The following is a 21,004-nucleotide window of genomic DNA, read 5'->3' on the forward strand; positions in this document are numbered from 1 at the left end:
CTTGGGCGCCGGCCGTCCGACCCTACCCCTCCCGGCCCCTCTTGCGGAGCCGGTGGCCAGGCACCCTGCGCGGCCCTCGCATCTCCCGCGCACCTGCGGGGTGCCAGGCCCGGGAACCTCCCTCAGTGAGGAGCGCAGTTGCACACCCGCAGAGCCGAGAAACAAGAGGCCAGTAGATCATTTCAGAGAGTGACGAGTGCGGTGAACGTTCAAGAGGGCCACGTGATGGTGACCGCGCGAGGGTGGTGGTGGGAGTGGGGCTCCTGAGAACAAGACGCTTAAACTGAGTCTCCCAAGGGTGAGAGGGCAGACGAAATTGTTCAGGAAGGGATATGTAAAGGTCCTGGAGGCGCGGTGGTGGTAGCTTTATAGGGCAGGTTAGGGTCAGGGGGAGCGGTGGGACCTGGCGGGAGGGTGTGGAGGGCTCTGTCTGGGCCACTGGGGATGCCAGGCCTCCCAGCAAGCTCAGGGCAGAGGACAGAGGCTAATATTGCCCATCCTGGGACCTCCTGGGAGTGGAGATGGCAGAAGGACCAGGTGCAGGGAGAGCAAAGCTGGGTTTTCACACCAGGGAAAGAGCCTCAGGGCAGAGAGGCAGCCCCCTAAGAGTCTTAACAGAAAATGAAACCAGCTGTTGTTTGCAACATTTTGACAGGAAGCGGGACCCAGTGGGGCTGGTGTGAGGTGAGGGCAGTGGAGGGGGAGCAGGCTGGCCTGTCCCTGGCTGGTTTGGGGGGTGCCACTCTGGCTGTGTGTGGGACGCTGGCGGGGGTGAAGGCAGCTCTTCTGTGTGGCAGGGACTGAAGAGTCACCATCCTGCTGACAGTGATCAAAGGGGGAGGCTTGGTGGGACAGGCAGGGGGTGCGTGAAGACTTCAGGGTGACCGGGAGAGTGTTGTCTGACCCATCGGGTCACGTCTAATGTGCGCTCAGCCTCCACCCCGTGAGAGCAGGCGTGGGTCGGCATGGACCCCGATGTGGACAGTGCCCTGACTGGTAGGCAGGACTTCACTTTGCACTTTGAGGGGCTCTTGCCCCTCAGCAGGTGCCAGGGCCCCAGGCAGAGAGCAAGTTATGCCCTCAAAGGGGCCCGAGAGGCCACCTGCCTTGGGAGAATCTGAGCGAAGAGCTCTTGCTCAGAGGGACATGCATACTGCCGTGGGGGCCTCCTGAACACCTGTGCCCTGCTCACCTCTGCCCCCACCTGTTCTCCCAGGTGCAGGGGGGTCACTTTACAGTGCAGATGCGGTCCCCATGCTCCCAGGGCTCCCTCTGCTCTTTGCTGCAGCCTGCAAAGCCCTGAGTCTCTGGCACTGCCAGCCCACAGCCTTGCCCTGTACCTGGCCCCTTGCTCTTGGAGTCTCAACTACACTGGCCTCCCTCCAGGGCCAGGAGGGCACCATGTCCCTCACCTAGATCATGCCCTCACCTGGAGCACCCCTCACCTGGAGCATCCCCTCACCTGGAGCACCCATCATCTGGAGCATCCCTTCACCTGGAGCATCCCCTCACTTGGAGTACCTTCACCCCTCAACTGGAGCACCCCTTGTCTTGAAGCCTAGGCATGGAGGAGTCTCCCCAGTCTAGGCAGCTGGGGCTTTCCAGCTCTGGAGCATGAGGGGGTGAGGATCTGAGACCTTGGAAGACTATGAGAGAGGGAACCACTGTCACATCAGGGAATGGGGCTTCTTACCATGGAGGTCACCCTCATGGCTCTGGAGGCCTGGGGCAGTGGCTCTGAAACTCCCTGAAGCTCCTCACAGGAGGTCCTCAGGCCTTTCCTTGGGAGTTCTGGGGTGATATGTGTGCCCTGGAACCACATGCCTGGGCCCAAATCTTCCCTCTGTGGATGGGGCCTCAGACAAGTAGTTCCCCACCTGGAAAATGAGTCTGGGGTCCAAGGGGTTGCCCTGAAGATCCTAGTGCAGCACAGGTGGTGAGAGCCCCGTGCTCCCTAGTGATTAGGCCGGCCCTGAAGCTTCCTGCTCTGAAGCTTCCTGCTCTGAAGCTGTGGGGCAACATGGACACTGGGCCCCTCACTGTCTCTGCTCCCCACCCAGAGGCAGGAGCCCCGAGAGTGCCTGGGGAGGGGACCATGTGGGGTGGGAAGGCCACAAGTGTGTTTGCCAGTCCTCACCACCGAAGCCAGATGGGCGCCCACAGAAGTGAGAACCTTGCAGCGTGGGGTGGCCCTGGCAGCTGTGGGTGGCGGGCGGTGGGCAGCAGGCCTCTCTGCTGCTTCCAGCTTCTGCTCCCTGCCTTCCCTCCTCCCGGGACACAGGCCCGACTCACCAGGGGCAGGGGGGTGGAGCAGCCGGGGCTGAGGATGACTCAGGGCCCAGCTGTCACCATGGCAACCCTGTTGCCTAGCAATGGCGGTCTCCCAGTAACGTCTCCTAGCAATGGGATATTTTCCCGGGCCCTGGCTGGAGCCTGGCAGTTATTTTTAGCTCAGCTGCAAATCAATCTGCAGCTGCGTTTTTGGCTCCTAGAGAAGATGCAAGGTGTATGTGGGGTGGGGAGGGGGGTGGATTTCTCATCAAGGGAGGAAACTTGTCATGTGCCCCAAGGTACAGGCTCATAGGTGGGCAAGGCCAGATTCCACCTGGGAGTGGAGGTGGGGGGGTATGCAGGTGAAGCGCAACCAGCTCAGGCTGCCCGGAAGAGTTGGCAGATATCACTGTCTCCCTGATGGGGTCTCTGGGAGGGCTGGTCACTCCAGCACCCTAGGGCTCCGTAGGTCAGGCTGGTCAGGAGCATTCCAGGCCAGTGTTCATGGTGGGCACCACTAGAGCGTGTCACTTGGTGGCAGCTTCCTGGCACCCCTTGGCTCTCAGTTGTGGGAACTGTCCCCGTTGTCCCCTGCTCCCAGCCCCTCCAAGGGGTGCAGCGCCCAGCCCTGGGCCAACTAGAGCACACATTCAAGAGGTCCTGGCTGCAGTGGTCTGGGCGGCCACAGGCTCAGCTGGGGGCAAGGCTGAACTGGCCTCTGCTTAGCCCCCATCTCTCCCTCTCCCCTGCTTCTGCTGAAATGGGAGCCCAAGTGGGAGGTCTTGGGCAATTGGGAGAACTTGACCCTTTTGGGCTTTCTCACCATTTCCTCAGGAGCTAGGGTCACTGTCCCCTCGAAGCCAAGTTCCACCTCCCACTGGCCAGCTTCCTGTCCCTGGTTGGCCCTAAGCTCCACCCAGACCTGGGGCACTCTTCCCATCCCTCCACACCCATTGCCTCTGTCTGGCCTTTGTGTAGCTCCCACAGGCCCCGGACCAGCCCAGCCCCCACCTCGGTCACATGTGCTCCTCACCTGTGCCCCTTACCCTGTGGGGTTGCCTCCCCTGCTGGAGGGCAGGGCTCACTTGGACTGCTCCTTGTCCGAGCATCTGCTCCAGTCCTCTGCCAGGACTTGGGTTTTGAGTGGGAATGCAGAGAGGCCCATTTTGGAGGGTCAGGGCGCTGAAGGGTTTGGAGCTGGGGGCACATGAAGGAGCCTCCAAACCGAGCACAGATGTTGGGGGAGTTACCTGAGATTTGGGGTATCCTTCATCGATCCATACACTCACTCTCCAGGTATTTACTGAGCATGTCTGCTCCTGCACCCACAGCAAGCAAGGCTAGGCGTGGCCTTCTGGGCGCCCTGTCTTGTGGGTGGCAGACCTCTGATGGCTTATGACACTGGGTACTTCGGGGAAGCACCCACAGGGCGTGGGGCCAGGAGCCGTGAGGAGAGGCAGCCTCCTGTGGTCTTCTGTGGGTGACAGTCAGCATCACCACTGGGCCCCTTGAAGAATCAGCTGGGGCAGAAGGCAGGGGAAGCCTGGTGTTGAGGGGGCCAGCTCAGTCCTTTCGACTAGGTCACCCTTTAGGAACCCCTCCCAGGCACCCACGGACACTAGCCAATTTTCCGGGGGAGGAGGAGGGTGGGGAGCCAGGGGCCCCAGACTGGTGGGAGGTGGGTCTGAGGCTGACTCCTCACACTGCCACCAGAGGGCGCCTGGAGCCCACTGTCGGCCTCCCAGGCCTATGCAAGGGCAGTCAGGGCCCCAGTGACTCGCCAGGAGTGGACCCACTGTCTCAGCAAGGGCAGCTGACTGGGGTGCCCGCTCCCTTCCTTCTAGTGGAGCCTCTTTTGCCTTCTATGTGCCCAGCACCAGGCCCTGTGTACCCCTTTTAAAATTTGTAATTGGGTAAAATACACATAAAACTTACCATCTTAACCACGTCTAAGTGTGCAGGAGTGTCGAGTACAGTCGCACTGTTGTGCAGCCATCACCACCATCCCCAGAACGTTTTCATCCTCCCAAACTGAAGACTCTGTCCTCATTAAACGCCAACTCCCCATCCTCCTGCCCCTGGCAACCTTCATTCTACTTTTTCTCTATGAATTTGGCTATTTTAGGTACTTCAAATGAATAGACTCATATTTGTCCTTTTGTGACTGGCTTATTTCACTGAACATAATGTCTTCTAGGTTCATCCATGTTGTAGCATGTGGCAGAATTTCCTTCCTTTTAACCAGAATAATATTCCACGGTATGGATAGACCCCATTTTGTCTACGCATCATCTGTCAATGGATACTTGGCTTGTGTCCACCTTTGGGCTATCGTGATTGATAGCTGGTTCCCACTACACCTTGCCCAGGGCGAGGGGCCAGCTGAGCCCTGAGGATGCCTTGACCCTCTTTGGCCCTGGAGCCAGGGGAGGGGGCAGCGGTATGCTCAGTCTGGCAGCGGCTCCAATGCCCCCCTTCCCCTTGGCGCCATCTGCCTTCATCTGTCAGCCTGCACTTCTGGCCCAGGGCAGCAGGAGGGCTGGGGTGGGGGAACAGTGGGGTAAAGACTTCACACCCGGGCTTCCCTGGTGGCGCAGTGGTTAAGAATCCGCCTGCCAATGCAAGGGACATGGGTTTGAGCCCTGGTCAGGGAAGATCCCACATGCCACGGAGCAACTAAGCCTGTGTGCCACAACTACTGAGCCTGCACTCTAGAGCCCGCGAGCCACAACTACTGAGCCCGTGTGCCACAACAACTGAAGCCCACGTGCCTAGAGCCTGTGCTCTGCAACAAGAGAAGCCCACGCACCACAATGAAGAGTAGCTCCTGCTCGCCCCAACTAGAGAAAGCCCGCGCACAGCAACAAAGACCCAATACAGCCAAAAAAATACTTCACACCCACAGGCGGCAGAGAGTCTATGTCAGCTAAAGTTTTCAGTGATCCCAAGGGTTCCAGTGTGAGGTTGGAGTCCTGGGTTTGTGCCTAAGGCCTCTCTAATCTGACCCCATGGTTTCACCAGGCTCTTGGGTCCCATCCACCGGGTCCTCACCTCAGGGCCTTGGCCAAGGCTGTCTGCTCCTCCCCGTTGTCTGGCATTCTCTCCAGTCCCCACCTGACAACCTACTCCCCACCCCCTCCCTGGCCTACACATTGACATTGGGGGCGGGGTTTCCTCTATGAGAGTGGGCCCCGTTTCAGCTTGTCCCGACCTACTAGGGGCCTGATTCTGGGGCTCAGGGCTGTCCTTGCTCCTGCTTTTCCACGGTGCCTGCAACCCCAGTGCCTGGACCCTCATCGCTGGGTTACCGCGTGGCCTGTGGGAAGTCACCAGGGCCAGGTTAGGGAGAGATGGGGGATGGAAGCCTAGGTACCAGTCTTGGAGAGAGCCACCCAGATGAACTCCCCTCCCCCAGAGGTTCCAGTGGGCACCACCTCCACCCCAGCCAAGGGCTTGGAGGACAGTGGCCCGACCAGGACGGCAAGCAAGGCGAGGCTGGAGGCGGGGGTGGGGGGGGAAGTAGGGGGGTACCTCGAGGAGGTGACACGGAACACGTCCGGCCGTGGACCCCCTCCCCAGCGCCTCCTGGGCCACGGGCTGGTCCTCCCACCCCCGAGAGCGCCGCTGCAATTGGTGGAAAGTTCGGGCACCGCGGCGCGATTGGCCTCTCGGCCCGCCCACTGCCTCCCGGCAGCTTCCAGGCTCCCGGCCGGGTGGGCGGCTGGCAGGCGCGGGCGGTGGGGGCTGCGCGGGGCTGGGGCCAACGCCCCGGCTGCTCCCGCCGCGCCCCCGCGTGTCCCCGCGCGCCATGCCGCCCCCGGCGCTGCTCTGCGCGCTTTGCTTCGGCCTCTTGGCCACGGCCGCCCGCGCCGGCTACTCGGAGGACCGCTGCAGCTGGAGGGGCAGGTACGAGCCCCACTGGAACCCCGCGCGGGCCAACCCCCTGGAACTCTGCGCGCCCCTTAGGAGGGGGCTGGAAGATGTGTCGCCAGCCCTTTGGGATGGGGGCGCTCCGTCCCGGCACCGAATCCTTGCCCTCCCCGCCCCCCGCCGAGTCCCAGAACGCTGGGCCTCAGTTTCCTTCTCCACAAAGTGGACGCAGCTGTTGATGGCTGCGGGGAGAGGGTGCAGGGGAAGCGGGCTGGCCGGGTGTGGACGCCGGCCGCCCGCCTCAACACCGCCCGTCCGGTCCGCAGCGGCCTGACCCAGGAGCCCGGCAGCGTGGGACAGCTCGCCCTGGTCTGTGCGGAGGGCGGGATCGAGTGGCTGTACCCGGCCGGGGCGCTGCGCCTCACCCTGGGCGGCTCCGACCCCGGCGCGCGGCCCGGCATCGCCTGCCTGCGGCCGGCGCGGCCCTTCGCAGGCGCCCAAGTCTTCGCGGAGCGGGCGGGCGGCGTGCTGGAGCTGCTGCTGGCTGAGGGCCCAGGCCCGGCCGGGGGCCGATGCGTGCGCTGGGGTCCCCGCGAGCACCGGGCCCTCTTCCTGCAGGCCACCCCGCATCCCGACATCAGCCGTCGCGTGGCCTCCTTCCGTTTCGAACTTCGGGAGGACGGGCGTCCAGAGCTGCCTCCGCAGGCCCACGGCCTCAGTGCGGATGGTGAGTGCAGGTCTGGGTGGGGACGGGTGGGAGTCGTGCAGTCGCTCCCTGGCCTCGCTGGGTGGGAACCTGCCTGTCCTCCCCAGTGCATAGAGGGAGAAACCGAGGCAGCCTGTCAAAGGCACACAGCTAGTGAGTAGCAGCGCCAGGACAGGTGGGGGGCGGGGAGGGGAAGCCCTCACCTTGCGGGTTAGGGAAATTGCTGACAGAGGGCAGAATCCCGGAAGGGGAGGCCGGGCAGGGCAACCCGGGCCCGTGGTCCCTGAAGGGTTGGGGGAGGGGATGACGGCCAAAGCTGTCCAGGGCTCCCTGGCCCAGCGGTGACCTCCCTCCCCTCCCCCAGCCCAGTACAACAGAAGTCCACTGTGAGCCCGGTCACCATGGAGATGCAGCCCCGCCTCCCGGCAGGGCACCAGGCCCAGCTTTTTGCTCTCCTGGAGCTTGGAGCCTAACCTCACAGGGGATGGGGGTCTCTGCTCTGTCTCCTGACCCTCGAATCCACCATAACCTCCTGCCACGTGGGCTGGGCCGGTGACTTTGGGCCCCAGGAAGCAGCTCTGGGAGACCAAGGGGTTACTGCCTGCTGGTGCTGCCTGGAGATGGGTGTGCGAGAGCGTGTGCCTCGTGCACCCAGACCCTTGAGCTCCAGCTCGGTGGGTCTTTGTGCCTGCATGCTGGGCACAGCCCCCAGGCTTATGTCTGTGCGTGTGTGTGATGCATGCACGAGCCTGCAGTGTCACTCCAAGTACAGGGTGTCTTCAGGGTGTGTACACATGGTCCCCGAGACTCCCCAGTTGCCATCAGGCCCTGAGGGGGGTCTGGTAGCTTGCCCTCTCTATCCTGTGTCCAGCTGGGGGAGGGCTCGGGTAGTCCTGGAGAGGGCAGAGCCTCCACTCATGACCTCCCCTGCATGCCAGGTGCCTGCAGACCCTGCAGTGATGCCGAGCTCCTCTTGGCCGTGTGCACCAGCGACTTTGGTGAGTGTCCCCCCTGTGGGGCGAGCCAGGGGCCTGCCTTCCCCTGAATGCCACTGGCCAACATGTGTCCCCACAGTGATCCATGGAACCATCCACGGGGTTGCCCACGACACAGAGCTGCAGGAGTCTGTTATCACCGTGGCCGCCGCCCGTGTCCTTCGCCAGACATTGCCGCTGTTCCGGGTGGGGGGCCCTGGGGGACAGGCGCAGGCCTCCATTCGCACCCCACTGCACTGTGGTGTCCACCCTGGCCCTGGCACCTTCCTCTTCATGGGCTGGAGCCGCTTTGGTGAGGCCTGGCTGGGCTGTGCACCCCGCTTCCAGGAATTCAGCCGTGCCTACACGGCTGCCCATGCTGACCACCTCCACCCCTGTGAGGTGGTGCTGGACTGAGGGGCCTGGGAGCAGGGTGCTGGGGAGGGGGGGGTAGGAGGGTGGGGGGGTGGCCTCCAGATGGCATCACAGTACCAACTGCTTCCGAGGTAATAGCAATAACCAATAAGAACGCTGCTTGCATTAGCCAATGTGCATCGGGTGCTCATGCCTGAGCCCAGCCCTGGGCCTGCCTCACTTCACTTTATTCTCCCACAGCCCCCGGCACTGCCCAGTTCCCGCTTCACAGAGTCAGAGACTGAGGCTCTGGGACAGTGGTGCCATGTCTAAGGCCAGCCAGCCCACGCCCTGGAGAGGGGCTGCTGCTGGGTGGGGGCATGCAGGGACCACCCCCACTCACGTCACCCTCAGCTCTGCTGCCCCCAATGCCAGGTGATTCCACTGCTCAGAGTGGGAGTGGAAAGGGGGCCATAACACCCAAGGTCTGAGGTGGGTGGAGGCCCTTGTAGGGGGAGGCAGGCGACACCACTCCCAACCTGAGGGAAGGGGCTGCAATCTGGTGGGCCACTGACTTCCCCGCATGGTTTGCTGCAAGCCCAGCAGAATCATCCTGGCCCCACTCTGCCCCTGGGGAAGAATGGGCCCCTCTGTCCACAGGCCCCTGCAACGTGCCCAGCATCCTGACGGCTGTGGGGTCTCTTCTGCAGGGTCCTGCTTGTTGCCCATTTCTAGTGGGCAGGGGCACACAATGGGGTCTCTAAGGACCGTTTCCCGCCACTGGCCTCATTGTCGCTGCCCCCGCCTTCCTCTCCAGCCTCAGCCACATAAAGGGCCAGCGCAGTCTGGACAAAGCTGACGGTCCTGAGGCTGAAAGGCCCCAGGATGGGGGTGCACGTGGGACTACTGAACCCAGAGGGAGCTGACTCTGCTGACCCAGCCCCACAGCTCCTGGGAAAGAGGGCCACAGCTCAGGTCTGGTGGGGTGCCTGGGCTGAGTCCCAGAAACAACTTCCCATCTCTGCCTGGCAGCCCTCTGGAGAAGGGGCCCCGCCATCCCACAGGCAGGAACTGAGGCTGGGAGAGGAACAAGGATACACAGGGCCACTTCTGCCAGATTTGGCTGATATAGGTACCTCATGTGGCCACACCCTGTGTGGACACTGCATCACTCCAGTGGCTGCCCTGGAGTTTCTGTGGGGCGGGCTGTCTAAGGCTACACTCGTGTCAGGTATGCAGTCCTTTCACTTGGACGGGCCACTTGCTGTGGGGACTGGTGAGAATTGTGGGTGGGAGCATAGTCACCCTGGATGGTAGGCTCCCCTGGGCTCCTCCCACCTTCTGCTGTTCCTGAGGCTCCTTGCTGTGCCCTTTCACATCCCCAAATTCAAACTGGCACCCATGGATTGTTCAGAGCTCAGGCACCAGACCTCTTCTCCTCTCCACGCACATTTCGACATTCCCTCTTTGGAGAACTGGGCCAGCCTTCTGGCTTTAAATACCATCAACATGCTGATGACCCCACATTTGGATCTCTAGCCTGGACCTCTCTCCTGGACTGCAGACCGTTGTAACCCTGTTTCCCCCTCCCCCCACCAGGGAGTATCTCAGTAGAGACCAGAAGAGGAGGAGGTGAGTGTGCTCTCCTGCCATCCTCCTCTCCGTCTTGGGAGGCTTTTGCACTGCCCATGCAGACCCCGACCCGAGGAGGGTTTCCCCTCCAGTGCTGAGGAGCACCTCACCCTTGGCTCTTGCCCTAATTCTCTGGCCAGCTCCCCACAGCCTTGTTTGGACAGAGGCCCATGGCCACACCCAGTGTGGTCACTGTGGACTACCTCTGGGACCATCTGTCCAGAAAAATGTAGGGCATCTTCTCTGGGCTGGGCCCTAGGCTGGACACTGGCCTCTGCCCACCTGCCCCAGGAAGCGCCTCCTATGCACACACCCTCCTCCAGAGAAAGTGTTGGCTTTGCAACCAGCAAAAGGAGCAGAAAGGGCAGAAGTGGGTGTGGCTGACAGGGCGAGAGGAGCCCCAGGGTGCTCTGGGAGGAGCCTGGAAGGCTTGGGCCAGGGGCTTCATGCCTGCCCACAGGGGAGTGGCCAAGGGGAAACGGTGTGGGTGAGCATGAGGGCTGGGGCTATGGGAGCAGGTGCCTCTGGGGCACCTCTGGGCATGTACACTCACACAGGTATGCACTCGAGTGCCCAGTGCCCAAAGGTGAGGAGCAGGGTGCAGGTGTGAAGGTGAGGGACTTTTGGGTGTGCACACTGGGGAGTCAGGGTAGGTGCCTTCATTCAGTCGACCAGCTTCTACTGAGTTTCTTCTAGGTACCAGGTGCTGCTCTAGGCACCAGGAATAATACAAGGAACAAAAGAGACAAGAATGGGATGCTGTGTAAGCCCAGTGCACATCCTCCTTTTATGGGGAGGGCCCAGTGACAGCCAGGAAGGGGACAGGAGGTTCTGAGATGGGGGTGGGGAGCAGCCCTCCTCCTCTCCAGTGCTCGGGTCTTGGGAGCAGGGCACCAGGGTTTCCTGCCACAGGAACACCTGTCTTTCCCAAGTGGAGGCAGCTGGGGCCAAGTGTGCGGCAGTCTGCACTTGGGGATGGGGGCAGTGGTCTCCAGTATGCCTGCATTGTCTGAAGCAGCCTCCGTCCCTCCTGACCGATGGCGTGGATGGATGAGGAGCCAGGCCAGGGCCTGTGTGCAGATAAGTCTCTGCCACTCAAGGACGTTTGGCCTCAGGGTTGGGTGAGGAGGGGGTCCTGGCTCTGTTCCCCCACTTGCCTCTCCCATTCCCAGGCTTCATCAGGTCACTTCCGGGAACTCAATCTTTCTTCGTGTGTGTGACATTTTCTGGAGAAGGAAGGTGGTCTCCCCAGCTCCTGGGGCTCTTCCTCCCATCCCGCTGACTGGGCCAGCTGCCAAAGCGCCCAGCACCTCACATCCGGCTCCCCTCCCATGACGCTCAGAGAGAGCCAGCATGTCTTCTCGGTTCTGCTAAATTTCCCCTTATCAACCCCCTCCGCCCTGCCCCTCAGCCAAGCTCAAACTCCCACCGCCCCCGCCGAACCCTGCGCATCCTGCGTTTCCTGCGCACTCGGGCTAACTGCCTTCAGCCGTGTGAGGGGCCCGGGTGGCCTCCCCGCGACTGCTCCTGGGCTTGGCTGGCTATCGGGGTGTGCGGGGCGGCGTCTCCTCGGTGAGCCCTTGCCCCCGGGCTGACCGCCGCCCCTGGGCTCCAGCCACACCGCACGGGCCTCCGCTGCCAGTTAACTGGATCCACGGCACCGCTTCCCTCGGGCGTCTCCCCGCGCTGGGATGTGCAGCCCCAGGGGTCCGCAGCGCCCAGGACAGGCCCGCAGCAACCATCCGCGGCGTGGGCCAACGAAGCTGAGCGACGCGGGCTACAGGCAGGATGCTGTGCGGCCAGAACCCGCGAGGGTAGCCCCGGACCCCAGGGCTCCAAGGTCCGGAACCCGCGGGAGGGTCCCTGGACCCGGACGGAGCGGAACGCGAGCGGACCGGCCGCTCAGGCTCTCCCGGCCGCTTCCGGTGTCTCGCCGCGGCCGTCTCTTCCGGCGCGGCGCCGCCGGCCTGGTAGGCGCGGAGCGGGAAGGAGGGGCGCCGCGCAGGCCGGGGGCGGTGGGGAGGACGGCCCTCTCCAGGTCCGGGCCGGGGCATGAGGGTCTCGGACCTGAGGCGGGGAGGGGCCTTGAGGTGGGGCGACCCTGAGCCGCTCTCCCGCAGCCATGGAGCAGGACGACCCGGCCGAGGCGTTGACGGAGCTGCGCGAGCGGCGGCTAGGCGCGTTGGAGCTGCTGCAGGTGGCGGCGGGCTCGGGCCTGGTCGCCTACGCCGTGTGGGCACTGCTACTGCAGCCGGGCTTCCGCCGCGTGCCGCTGCGGCTGCAGGTGCTGGGCCAAGGGGTGTGGGGACCAGCTGCCGGCTGGGCGGGCCCGGGTTGGGGGCGGGGCCTGGAGTGTGGCGCTAAGGGGGAGGGTGCAGCTACTCCAGGGCTGTGGGTTGGGACCTCCTTTAGGTAGGACCGGACAGGCCACTCTAAGAAAGGAAGCCCAGGAGGCAGGCCCCCCACCCTCACAGTCCCGCCTGCTTCCTTGTACAGGTGCCTTATGTTGGCGCGAGTGTCAGGCAGGTGGAGCACGTGTTGTCGTTGCTGCGAGGCCGTCCAGGAAAGATGGTGGACCTGGGCTCTGGCGATGGCAGGATTGTAAGGACCGTGTTCGTGTGTGTTGGGGAATGTCTTTGCTGACCCCTCCCGTGAGCGCACCTCCCCATCTGTTGGTCCTGACGCTCTTTGTGCCCACAGGTGCTGGCTGCCCACAAGTGCGGTCTCCGCCCAGCTGTGGGCTATGAGCTGAACCCGTGGCTGGTGGGGCTGGCGTGGCTGCATGCCTGGAGGGCAGGATGTGTGGGTAATGTCAGCTACCGCCGTGAGAACCTCTGGAAGGTAATCCAGGGAGTCCTGGACCCCCTCAGACCCCACCCCTGATCTCCATGCTTCCAGTTCTAGCTTGGCCACCCTACTGACAGTGCCAGGCACCTCTGCCACCTGGGCAGGCTGGAGCTGGGACTTGGAAGCTGCAGTTGCCCCATGCCCACCAAGCCTCTTTCCCTGCTGGGGCCCCAATCCCTGCTGGGGTGATTTCCTCTTCCTGCAGGTGAGCCTGAGGGACTGCCACAATGTGTCTGTGTTCCTGGCTCCTAGCGTGGTAGGTCTGGGGTTTGCTGACCCCATGGGAGGCCCGAGCCATCCCCAGTGTAGGTGCTGGGCCTGGAGGAGCTGGGTAGGGGGAGCTGTGTTCCACCCTGCCCACCCCAACCTTCCCTCTCTCCCATAGCTCCCACTGCTGGAGGACAAGTTACAGGCAGAGTTGCCTGCAGGAGCCCGAGTGGTGTCCGGGCGCTTCCCCCTCCCCACCTGGCAACCTGTGGCTGTACTGGGTGAGGGCCTGGACCGTGTCTGGGCCTATGATGTCCACAGTGGTGGGCCGGCTGGGCAGGCTGTCCCAGGGCCTAGTTCTGCCTCTGTACCTGGAGCCCCCAATTCTCAGGTTGGCTGACTGGACACAATAAAGACTCAGCGGGTTCCAGCCTGATTTTTGTTGGGTGGAGAGCTGGGTGGAATGATCTCCCAAGGGGGTGCTGTGGGGAGGGCTCCATGCTGGCTGTGAAGAGTTCTGCTCCAAGTTTATCTGTTGACCAGCTAACGGCTGCAGGTCCTTGGGTGCTGCAGCTTGGCTGGAGGTGTGGCCCCCGCTTTCCAGGGGTTCCCTGTACCCACCAGCTTCCTCAGCCTCAGGATCTCCTGCTTGTACCTGCTCAGAGAAACTAGGCATAGTCACCACCGGGCTGTGGACAAGCCCTGCTGCTAGTGCCTGGGACTGAGGTCCTTGGGTCTTACCCAGCCCACCTCTAGAGCCCACCTGCCCAGGTGCTGGTCCACGTACTCTTGTAGCTCAGAAAGTTGCTCCTCAGCCATCATGGCTCGGACTAGAAGCTGTGCTCTCTCCCTTTCCAGCTCTGCCTGGAATGGGGGAACATGAGCCATGAGCCTGGGCACAGTGTGAGGAGGGGCCTCTGGCTAGGCTTTGCCCACTACCTGGGTGCCACGGGAAAAGTCCTGTAGCTTCTGGCGGATCTGGGCCCAGGATGCAGCTTCCAGGCCCCTGTGAGGGGAGGAGGAGGGGTGGGCGTGAAAGCTGGCATGGACCCAGCTGTTGACCAATGACCCTGCTCAAGTCAGGGCCCCTAGGTCCTTGAGGTGCCTGCTGGGAGCGAGTTTGGGACAGTATAGGGCTGCCTTTCCACTATGGGCCCTGTGAGGCTTGGAGTCATCTGTGCATGGGGGCAGCCACTGGCCACTCAGGGAAAGCTAAGCCACAAGGCCAGCTGGGACAGTGACCCCAGTGTCTGTAAGGATGCTTATGGGGGGGGCATCTCCTCATGCTGGGGGGTTTCCCAAAACCCCAGGCAGGCGACTTGTCACAGCTTCTGCCCACTGCAGAAGGTGCAGAGGCAAAGGCTGTGAAGGTCACCAGGTAGCCTGCTCCTGCCTTGCCCTGGGGTCAAGACTTCTACCGTCCATGCCACCACAGGTCTTCAGCTATGGGCCCTCCGAGTCTCAGCTGAAGTGTCCTTTCTTCGGGGTCTCTCCCTGACCCTCCCATTCAAGGGTAGCCCCCTCCCATCCAGGAGGATAGTCCCTCCTCTCTCCAGGCAGTTGGTTTTTCTGCAATTATTAGTGTCTCACAAGCAGACCGAGACTGGAGAATACAGATGGGCCACCTTGTTCACTGCAGCAACCAGAACCCCTCTAAGCAGTTAGTTCATAGGATAAATGAATGGGTCTCCCCAGCACCCACACCAGGTACTCACTGTGGCTCTAATGGGCCCCCCTGAGAGGCTTCACTGGGTTCTTTCTGTGGGAACAAGAGCAGCGGTTGCTGAATGAGGCAGGCTGCTCAGAGGCCCTGGGGTTGGGGCTTGGCTGAGCCTGGGATGGGTCCTGGGGTGAGTTGTGGGGCAGCAGGGAGGTGTCACCTGGGCCTGGAGCTTCTGGAGCTGCTTCTCCAGCCTAGCCTGGACCTCCCTCAGGTGGCCGAATTTGGTGACCGTGTGCAGGGGTGGCGGCTCCATGTCTGAGGTGGCTGCACCAGAGGTAGCCTTGGGGGTCCTGGGTGCCCCGTTGGGATCCACCAGCACCTGTTGCACACTAAGCCCCGCACCAGGTCACCTAGAGCCATTCCACCCCAGGTGCCCAGCTCAGGGAGGGGCCCACCTCTGGGCAGCCAGCAGCTCCTCGTGCCTCCGGCTCAGATCTGCCAGGCGCTTGCGGTAGGTGCGAGCAGCCCGGGCCAGCTGTTGCTCACGGCTGTGATGCGCCCCCCGAATGTCCTCCAGAGTGGTTTCCAGGAATGTCCGAAGGGCTGTGGATGCAGGCTTTGGGCCTGCACCATCTGCATACCCCTGGAGGAGATAGGGCCGGGCTGGGGCGGGTCCACACCTCCCCCCAATTCCCTCCATGGAGCTGGTCTGACGATAGTATGCTGGGTGGGCCTGAAGTCTCCCACAAGGTCAGAGTCTCTCTGAAGTGGTCTAGCACACCCAGGCCAGACTCGGGCTCCCCAGGACCAGAGGCCTCCCACTCAACACAGGGCCAACCGGCCCAGTGCTCACAGCCACGGCTCGGGCGCAGTGCTGCAGTCGGATGGCGTACTCCTCGTTCAGCTTCTTGAGTTGCAGCTGCAGCCGGGCGTTCTCTGCTTCAGCCTGGTGGAGCTGGCCCCGGCAGGCAGACAATACCTGGGGGTGGAGATGGCCCTGAATTTATGTCCTGCAAGGTGGACCTTTGCTGAGCCAGACCTCAAAGCACGTAGGGGTGGGCCTCACCAAGGCTTGTGCAGCCAGTTGCTGCCCAGCTGTCTTGGCCTCCTCCTGGGCTCCCTGCAGCTGCCAGCCCAGGGCTACCCTGCAGACATGGGTATGAGGCTTAGCCGGGCCCAGGGCAGGTGACTCCTTCTGCCCCTTAAGAACAGCTCCTTTGCTCACTGTGCCCTGCTGGGCCCTCCTGTCCCAGGTGAGGCAGTCACTCACACACGCGTCTCCAGTGCCTGCTGCCGAGCCCTGTGCTGCTCTGGCGCCCGATTTACTTCTCCCTGCGGCTGTGGGGTACACAAGGGCTGGCTGGGTGAGAGCCCAAGCTCTGGGCCCCCTGCACTGCCCCACCTCCACCCTGGGCTGGGAGAAACTTCAACAGATTCCCGGGCTAGGTGGCTACACACTCACACCATCCCCCAGCTTCTGCTGCTCGTTCTCAGGGGTCAGGAAGTCCTTGGGCTGTGCCTGCACAGAAGAGCCGGTCTCAGCCTCACTGTTCCCCTGCTGGACCCCTGTTTAGCTTCCACCCATGCGCTCATGGTGACCTGGAGTCTGTGGTGGTCGGAGTGTCCCTGCCCCCAGGCCTTGTGCCCAAGCTCCTGTGCCAGTGCCTGGCGGTGCCCCGGATCAGCTTCTGCTGGGGCTGCCTGCTCTCCGTGCAGCTCTAGCTCCAGCACCCGGCTCTCCAGCCACAGGACCTGCGGGGTGACCAGGTCATCATCCATCTGGGCATCCACAGGGACACAGCACACACAGGACAGGTGGGGACTCGCAGACACTGCATGTGCACAGTCACATGGGGCACACCTGCACCCCTCACAGTTCTGGCACTAAGTGTGCACCCTCCCCCCATGCCCTCAGGCTGGCACACGTAGGCACACATCAGTGCCCACCTCACTCTTCAGCTCGAAGATTTCAGCCTCGTGTTGCTCCTTCAGGCGATGGGTTTTGATCTGCAGGTCCACCAGCTCCTTGCAGACCTGTGGATGGCCAGGATGAGAGGTGGGGCCTGTGGGGCCCTGGGGATGCCCTCCCTCCTGCCAGTGCCCGAGGGCCCCCACACCCACCTGCAGCTGCTGCTCCTCACTCAGCTCTATATCTGAGGGAACCTGTGTCTCAAGGTTGGTGGCCCAGGTTGGGGCACCCCCAGGGACTCCTGGCAGCCATGTCTCGGCCCGCGGCAGAACCTACGGAGGCACCACCACTCATCCCCCAGGTGCGTCTCAGACCTGGGCTGTGGCCTCTACTCTCATGAAGCCACCAGCCATCCACCCCCACACCCTCAGCCTAGCAGAGCTGGGGCAGGCCCTCCCACAGCCAGGATCAGGCTGAGGTCCTGGGAGGACCTACACCCCTCCTGGTCTCTGAGGGAACAGGGAGAATCCCCGAGCCCAGAAGCAGCAGCGTCCTGGGAGGACTCACATTCTTGGTGGCCCGAGGTGGGGCCCCTGACCTGGGGCCTGGGGCTGCCACATACTCCATAGGCAAAAAGGACTCTGGGCTGCCCCAAGCCCGGTGCCGCCTCGACTACTGGCCTGTTGCTGCAACACAGTGGTTTGTGTTGCCAAGGCCTCTGTTGTCCCCAGGAGACTCCCGGGGCCCCGCCCACGAGGGCAGGCAGGACAGTTCAGTCGTTGGGGAGGTGGGTGCAAACTCTCAACTTCTTCCATATTTTGCGATCCATTCTTTCCGGCTTCCTTTTCCTCATCTGGGAAACGCAGATCTGCACCCCAGCATTTATCAGGGACGCGGATGGAACCACGAGTGCATAGAAGGGCTCAGCCTGGGGACGTGTGAGACAGCGCGCATGGTATGGAGATGCCGCTGCTGTTACTGTTGTCCTCACACAGCGCGCTTTGCTCTACCATGTGGGTTCGCACACTCATTAGGCCCCTACGCTGAGCGCTGGACGGGCAGGCAAACAAACTAGACAGATCCCTGCACCCCTCAGCCTGACGGAAGCGGGCTCAGACGTCCCAATCCGGGTCCGGGGTACTCAGGAGGACTGTCTCAGCCCGGTGCCAGGAGGGCTTCGCGGAGGAGGCGCCGCAGCGCCGGGCGCGACTGGTCAGACGTGCGCACAGCCCCGTTCGGGCACGCACGCGCTCCCTCCCGCGCACGCACGCGCTCCCTCCCGCGCACGCGCGTGCTCCGTGCACCGTGCTCAGGTCCCCGTGCGCGCAGGTTCCAGGCCGGCCCGGCTGGCGGGCGCCTCAGCGGCGCGGGCTGTTAGCGGCGGCCCGAGTGAGCGGCGCGCTCCGTCCAGGCCCCGTGACAGGCGCCCGAGGCCCGCCTCTGTCCGGCTGTCCTTCAGGCAGTCCTTGCGACCAGCTGGCGCAGCCCGCGGGGGTGAGTGGACGACCAGAAAAAGAGGCGGGCCGAGGTCGTACTTCGGAGGGAGGGGGCCTGGGGAGGGCGGGGCCTGCGGAAGGACGTTGAGGGGCGGGGCCTGGAGAGGGGCTGGTCCAGGGTCGCGCTGCGGCGGGAGGGTACCTGGGGAGGGGGCGGAGCCTGGGAGGCAGGCGGGGCCTACCGGGGCAGCGGCGTGGCTGGGGGCGGAGCCGGAAGAGGGCGCGGTTCATCGGGGGTGTGGCCTGTTGCCCGGGGGCGGGGCCTGCGGCGGGCTGAGTCTTGGCGAGAGACTGACTGGTCCCCGCAGCTGCAGGTCAACTTAAGCCTGGAGCTTGGGATTCCTCAAGGGCCCTCGGGAAAGTCCGGGAGCAGGGAGCGCGGTTCCTCTCCTGGCCCCCAGCGTGTCTGTGGAGCTGACCCCTCCCACGCACAGCCCTGCCTAGGGTCTGGAGAGGGTAGTCCCACCCTGAGGAAGGGGCTCAGGAGGCGCGGGGTGGCTGAGCTCTGCGACCATGAAGGTCAAAGTCATCCCTGTGCTTGAGGACAACTACATGTACCTGGTCATCGAGGAGCACACGCGGGAGGCTGTGGCCGTGGACGTGGCCGTGCCCAAGAGGGTGAGGGCAGCTTTTGGGCGGCGTGAGCACAGCTGTGGGCCCAGGCATCGTAGGCCGCGACCATCAGTCCGCACTCCGAGAGGCTCTCCAGACTACGCTGCAGAGGCCAGATCCTTCCCCTATTCTCTCATCTCTGGTTATTTGGCATTTAGGGTTTCTTGATTATCTTGGGTCTCCTCTGAGGTTAGAGCCGTCTCGGGTCTCTTTTCCCTGCGTACGGTGCCAAACTGTACTGTGTGCGCTGGGCGCTCAGTAATTGTCTGCTGGATCTCCCCTACCCCCAGGCCCGTCCCCTGCCTGGGGCACTGTGCACCCGGGCCTGGCGCCCCAACACAGGCAGCCACCTGGACCATCTGCATCTCCCTAACTCCCATCCCTTTCAGCTGCTGGAGATCGTGGGCCGGGAGGGGGTATCACTGACCACTGTGCTGACCACCCATCACCACTGGTGAGTGCCATCAGGGTGGGCTGAGGCAGGAGGGTGTCATCCCTACCCTACCCTGACCCCATGTGATCCTGCTTCCGCCCACCCGCAGGGACCACGCCCGGGGCAACACGGAGCTGGCGAGGCTGCTGCCTGGCCTGGTGGTGCTGGGCGCAGATGAGCGCATCTGTGCACTGACCCGCAGGCTGGCACATGGCGAGGAGCTGCGGGTGAGCGTGCACTCAGGAGGGGTGGGGAGAGCGCCCTGGGCCCAACCACCTTACAGGCCCACCTGCTCCTCTGCCATAGTTTGGGGCCATCCACGTGCGCTGCCTCCTGACGCCCGGCCACACCTCGGGCCACATGAGCTACTTCCTGTGGGAAGATGAGTGTCTGGACCCGCCCGCCGTGTTCTCGGGTACCGGTTGCCCTGCGCCTACCCACCCCACCTCCCTCTGCCCCATGTACCTTCTCTGACCCACCCAACTCCCCAGGGGACGCATTGTCTGTGGCCGGCTGTGGCTCACGCCTGGAGACCACAGCTCAGCAGATGTACCACAGCTTGGTGGAGACCCTGGGCACCCTGCCTCCTGAGACAGTGAGCAGCCTGCCCCTTACCCTCTCATGGGGCCCAGCCTCCTACATAACCGGTGTGCTCTGCACCTGCCTTATGCCAGGGTTCAGGATGACTGCTTGCCAGCCGTGGGGACAGGTGGACCAGGTGAGGGGGGAGGGGCCGCGCCACTGGGGTGAGTGTCTCTGCCCATCTCTGCCTATGGTGGTGCTGTGCACCCCAAGTGCCTTCTTTCTCCAGAAGGTGTTCTGTGGTCACGAGCACACACTGGTCAACCTCGAGTTTGCACAAAAAGTGGAGCCTTGCAACAACCACGTGAAGGCCAAGCTATCGTGGGCCAAGGTGTGACCACTCCTCCCCTCTCAGTGGTAAGGTTGGAGGGTGGGGTAGGACTGGAACCAGGGAGGCACTGCAGGGGAGTCCGCCATGACCGACCCGGGTGATCAGACCTGGCTTGGCCCAGGGCATTCTGCCAGCCAAGGCTCCCACTGGTGAGGGAAGGGAGCTGGGCAGCCTGCAGGTCTGGCCCATGAGTGCCTGCCCTCAGGGTCTAGGCTCAAGCCCCCAGATTGGTGAGCTGAGCCAAGCTGCCTGGAGCTGCCAGACAAGGCTGTGACAAAGGCCTGTGGTCATTCCAGAAGAGGGATGAGGATGATGTGCCCACTGTGCCCTCAACCCTGGGCGAGGAGCTCCTTTACAACCCCTTCCTGAGGGTGGCGTGAGTATTGGCCAGCGTGCAGGCCCTCCTGTGGGGCAGGCTGGGGAGCACATGGCAGGGCCTGAGGCAGCGCGTGTCGGGAGGACCTGTGTCCTCCCCAGGGGCCACACTGCTCAACAGGCTGGCACGGGGCCAGACTGTTGTCCTTTGGGCCTCCCTGGCAGTCATTTGGATGCTGAGGGAAGTGTCAGGGGACTGGTTACTGGGCTGTCTGGCACCAGGGAGAGGCTGCTCTTTAAGTGCCCTCCAACAGTGGCGGTGGAATCCAGCTTGCACAGCGGTTCCCATCGAACCCCCTCTCCCCGCAGAGAGGAGCCTGTGTGCAAGTTCACAGGGAAGGTCGCCCCAGCTGAAGTCCTGGAAGTGCTCTGCAGGGAGCGAGCGAGCTTTGAGCAGGCAGCTGAGCCGCTACAGCCACAGGCCCGGGCACTCCTTGCGCTGCAGTGGGGGCTCCTGAGCATGCCCCGGCCGAAGTGAGCCCTATGTGGGCTGGGCCACACACCCCTCCTCCCTTGGCCCACAGGAGGATCGAGCCTTCCTCAGCCCTGCCCAGCCTTAGAGGGTGGGCGCCCTGGCCTTTCCTGGTGTTGGACACCCGGGGCCCCTCTCTGGGCCACAGTGAGCCCTGAGACCTGGGTGTTTGTGAACCAGCCTAGTGGGGTGCACAGGGCTCCTGAACTTTGAATAAAGCTTTGAAAGGCCTCTTTTTTGATGCTGGTAAACACTCTTGAAGAGAAGCCG

General features: G+C 63.2%; 4 protein-coding genes across 10 annotated transcripts; 3 read left to right on the forward strand and 1 right to left on the reverse strand.

The window, feature by feature from the left end:
• The first annotated feature begins 5,948 nt into the window (after nt 1–5,948).
• Nucleotides 5,949–8,263, forward strand: METRN (meteorin, glial cell differentiation regulator). Its single transcript, XM_082429417.1, has 4 exons — nt 5,949–6,177; nt 6,468–6,868; nt 7,786–7,845; nt 7,922–8,263. Exons 1-4 carry the CDS (start codon nt 6,080–6,082, stop codon nt 8,236–8,238), a joined length of 876 nt encoding a protein of 291 aa, XP_082285543.1. The 5' UTR covers nt 5,949–6,079; the 3' UTR covers nt 8,239–8,263.
• An 88-nt stretch (nt 8,264–8,351) lies between these two features.
• Nucleotides 8,352–13,291, forward strand: ANTKMT (adenine nucleotide translocase lysine methyltransferase). Of its 3 annotated transcripts, XM_082431805.1 has the most exons (6): nt 8,352–11,777; nt 11,928–12,091; nt 12,304–12,408; nt 12,508–12,648; nt 12,860–12,910; nt 13,040–13,291. In XM_082431805.1, the coding sequence occupies exons 2-6, from the start codon at nt 11,930–11,932 to the stop codon at nt 13,259–13,261; spliced, it is 681 nt and encodes a 226-aa protein (XP_082287931.1). In that variant the 5' UTR covers nt 8,352–11,777; nt 11,928–11,929; the 3' UTR covers nt 13,262–13,291. The 3 variants fall into 3 exon arrangements, with proteins under 3 accessions (XP_082287931.1, XP_082287930.1, XP_082287932.1); XM_082431804.1 differs by lacking the exon at nt 8,352–11,777 and having other exon boundaries at nt 11,784–12,091; XM_082431806.1 differs by lacking the exons at nt 8,352–11,777; nt 12,860–12,910 and having other exon boundaries at nt 11,784–12,091.
• CCDC78 (coiled-coil domain containing 78) lies at nt 13,287–17,303 on the reverse strand. 5 transcript variants are annotated; one of them, XM_082431795.1, is made up of 14 exons: nt 17,001–17,303; nt 16,646–16,765; nt 16,472–16,558; nt 16,124–16,276; nt 15,987–16,043; nt 15,795–15,862; nt 15,591–15,669; nt 15,378–15,503; nt 14,980–15,167; nt 14,742–14,913; nt 14,577–14,620; nt 13,801–13,867; nt 13,625–13,725; nt 13,287–13,516 (listed from the first exon to the last, which is right to left on the reverse strand). In XM_082431795.1, exons 1-14 carry the CDS (start codon nt 17,058–17,060, stop codon nt 13,405–13,407), a joined length of 1,434 nt encoding a protein of 477 aa, XP_082287921.1. In that variant the 5' UTR covers nt 17,061–17,303; the 3' UTR covers nt 13,287–13,404. The 5 variants fall into 5 exon arrangements, 4 of the variants coding, with proteins under 4 accessions (XP_082287921.1, XP_082287920.1, XP_082287919.1 ...); XM_082431794.1 differs by having other exon boundaries at nt 13,649–13,725; nt 16,472–16,765; XM_082431793.1 differs by having other exon boundaries at nt 16,472–16,765.
• A 495-nt stretch (nt 17,304–17,798) lies between these two features.
• On the forward strand, nt 17,799–21,000 carry HAGHL (hydroxyacylglutathione hydrolase like). The gene is given in 10 exon segments (XM_082431803.1): nt 17,799–17,927; nt 18,364–18,547; nt 18,931–18,995; nt 19,084–19,201; nt 19,281–19,389; nt 19,466–19,569; nt 19,786–19,887; nt 20,184–20,263; nt 20,572–20,722; nt 20,724–21,000. Coding segments are annotated over 9 exon segments (933 nt in total). The 5' UTR covers nt 17,799–17,927; nt 18,364–18,442; the 3' UTR covers nt 20,823–21,000.
• Nucleotides 21,001–21,004: the final 4 nt, after the last annotated feature.

Source organism: Balaenoptera physalus, assembly GCF_965194825.1.
Source record: "Balaenoptera physalus genome assembly, chromosome: 16".
NCBI classification, from domain to species: Eukaryota; Metazoa; Chordata; class Mammalia; order Artiodactyla; family Balaenopteridae; genus Balaenoptera; species Balaenoptera physalus.

Bases quoted from the DNA above. Each gene is read 5' to 3' on its own strand.
- CCDC78 (XM_082431793.1), bottom strand. From the start codon at position 17,060: ATGGAGTATGTGGCAGCCCCAGGCCCCAGGTCAGGGGCCCCACCTCGG. The intron at 15,168-15,377 runs GTGAGCACTGGG...TATCTCCTCCAG, and splicing joins ACTGCGCCCGAGCCGTGGCT to GGGTATGCAGATGGTGCAGG. The intron at 14,914-14,979 runs GTGGGCCCCTCC...TGCGGGGCTTAG, and splicing joins GAGCTGCTGGCTGCCCAGAG to TGTGCAACAGGTGCTGGTGG.
- METRN (XM_082429417.1), top strand. From the start codon at position 6,080: ATGCCGCCCCCGGCGCTGCTCTGCGCGCTTTGCTTCGGCCTCTTGGCC. The intron at 6,178-6,467 runs GTACGAGCCCCA...TCCGGTCCGCAG, and splicing joins CGCTGCAGCTGGAGGGGCAG to CGGCCTGACCCAGGAGCCCG. The intron at 6,869-7,785 runs GTGAGTGCAGGT...CCTGCATGCCAG, and splicing joins CCACGGCCTCAGTGCGGATG to GTGCCTGCAGACCCTGCAGT.
- ANTKMT (XM_082431805.1), top strand. From the start codon at position 11,930: ATGGAGCAGGACGACCCGGCCGAGGCGTTGACGGAGCTGCGCGAGCGG. The intron at 12,092-12,303 runs GTGCTGGGCCAA...TTCCTTGTACAG, and splicing joins GCGTGCCGCTGCGGCTGCAG to GTGCCTTATGTTGGCGCGAG. The intron at 12,409-12,507 runs GTAAGGACCGTG...TTGTGCCCACAG, and splicing joins GCTCTGGCGATGGCAGGATT to GTGCTGGCTGCCCACAAGTG.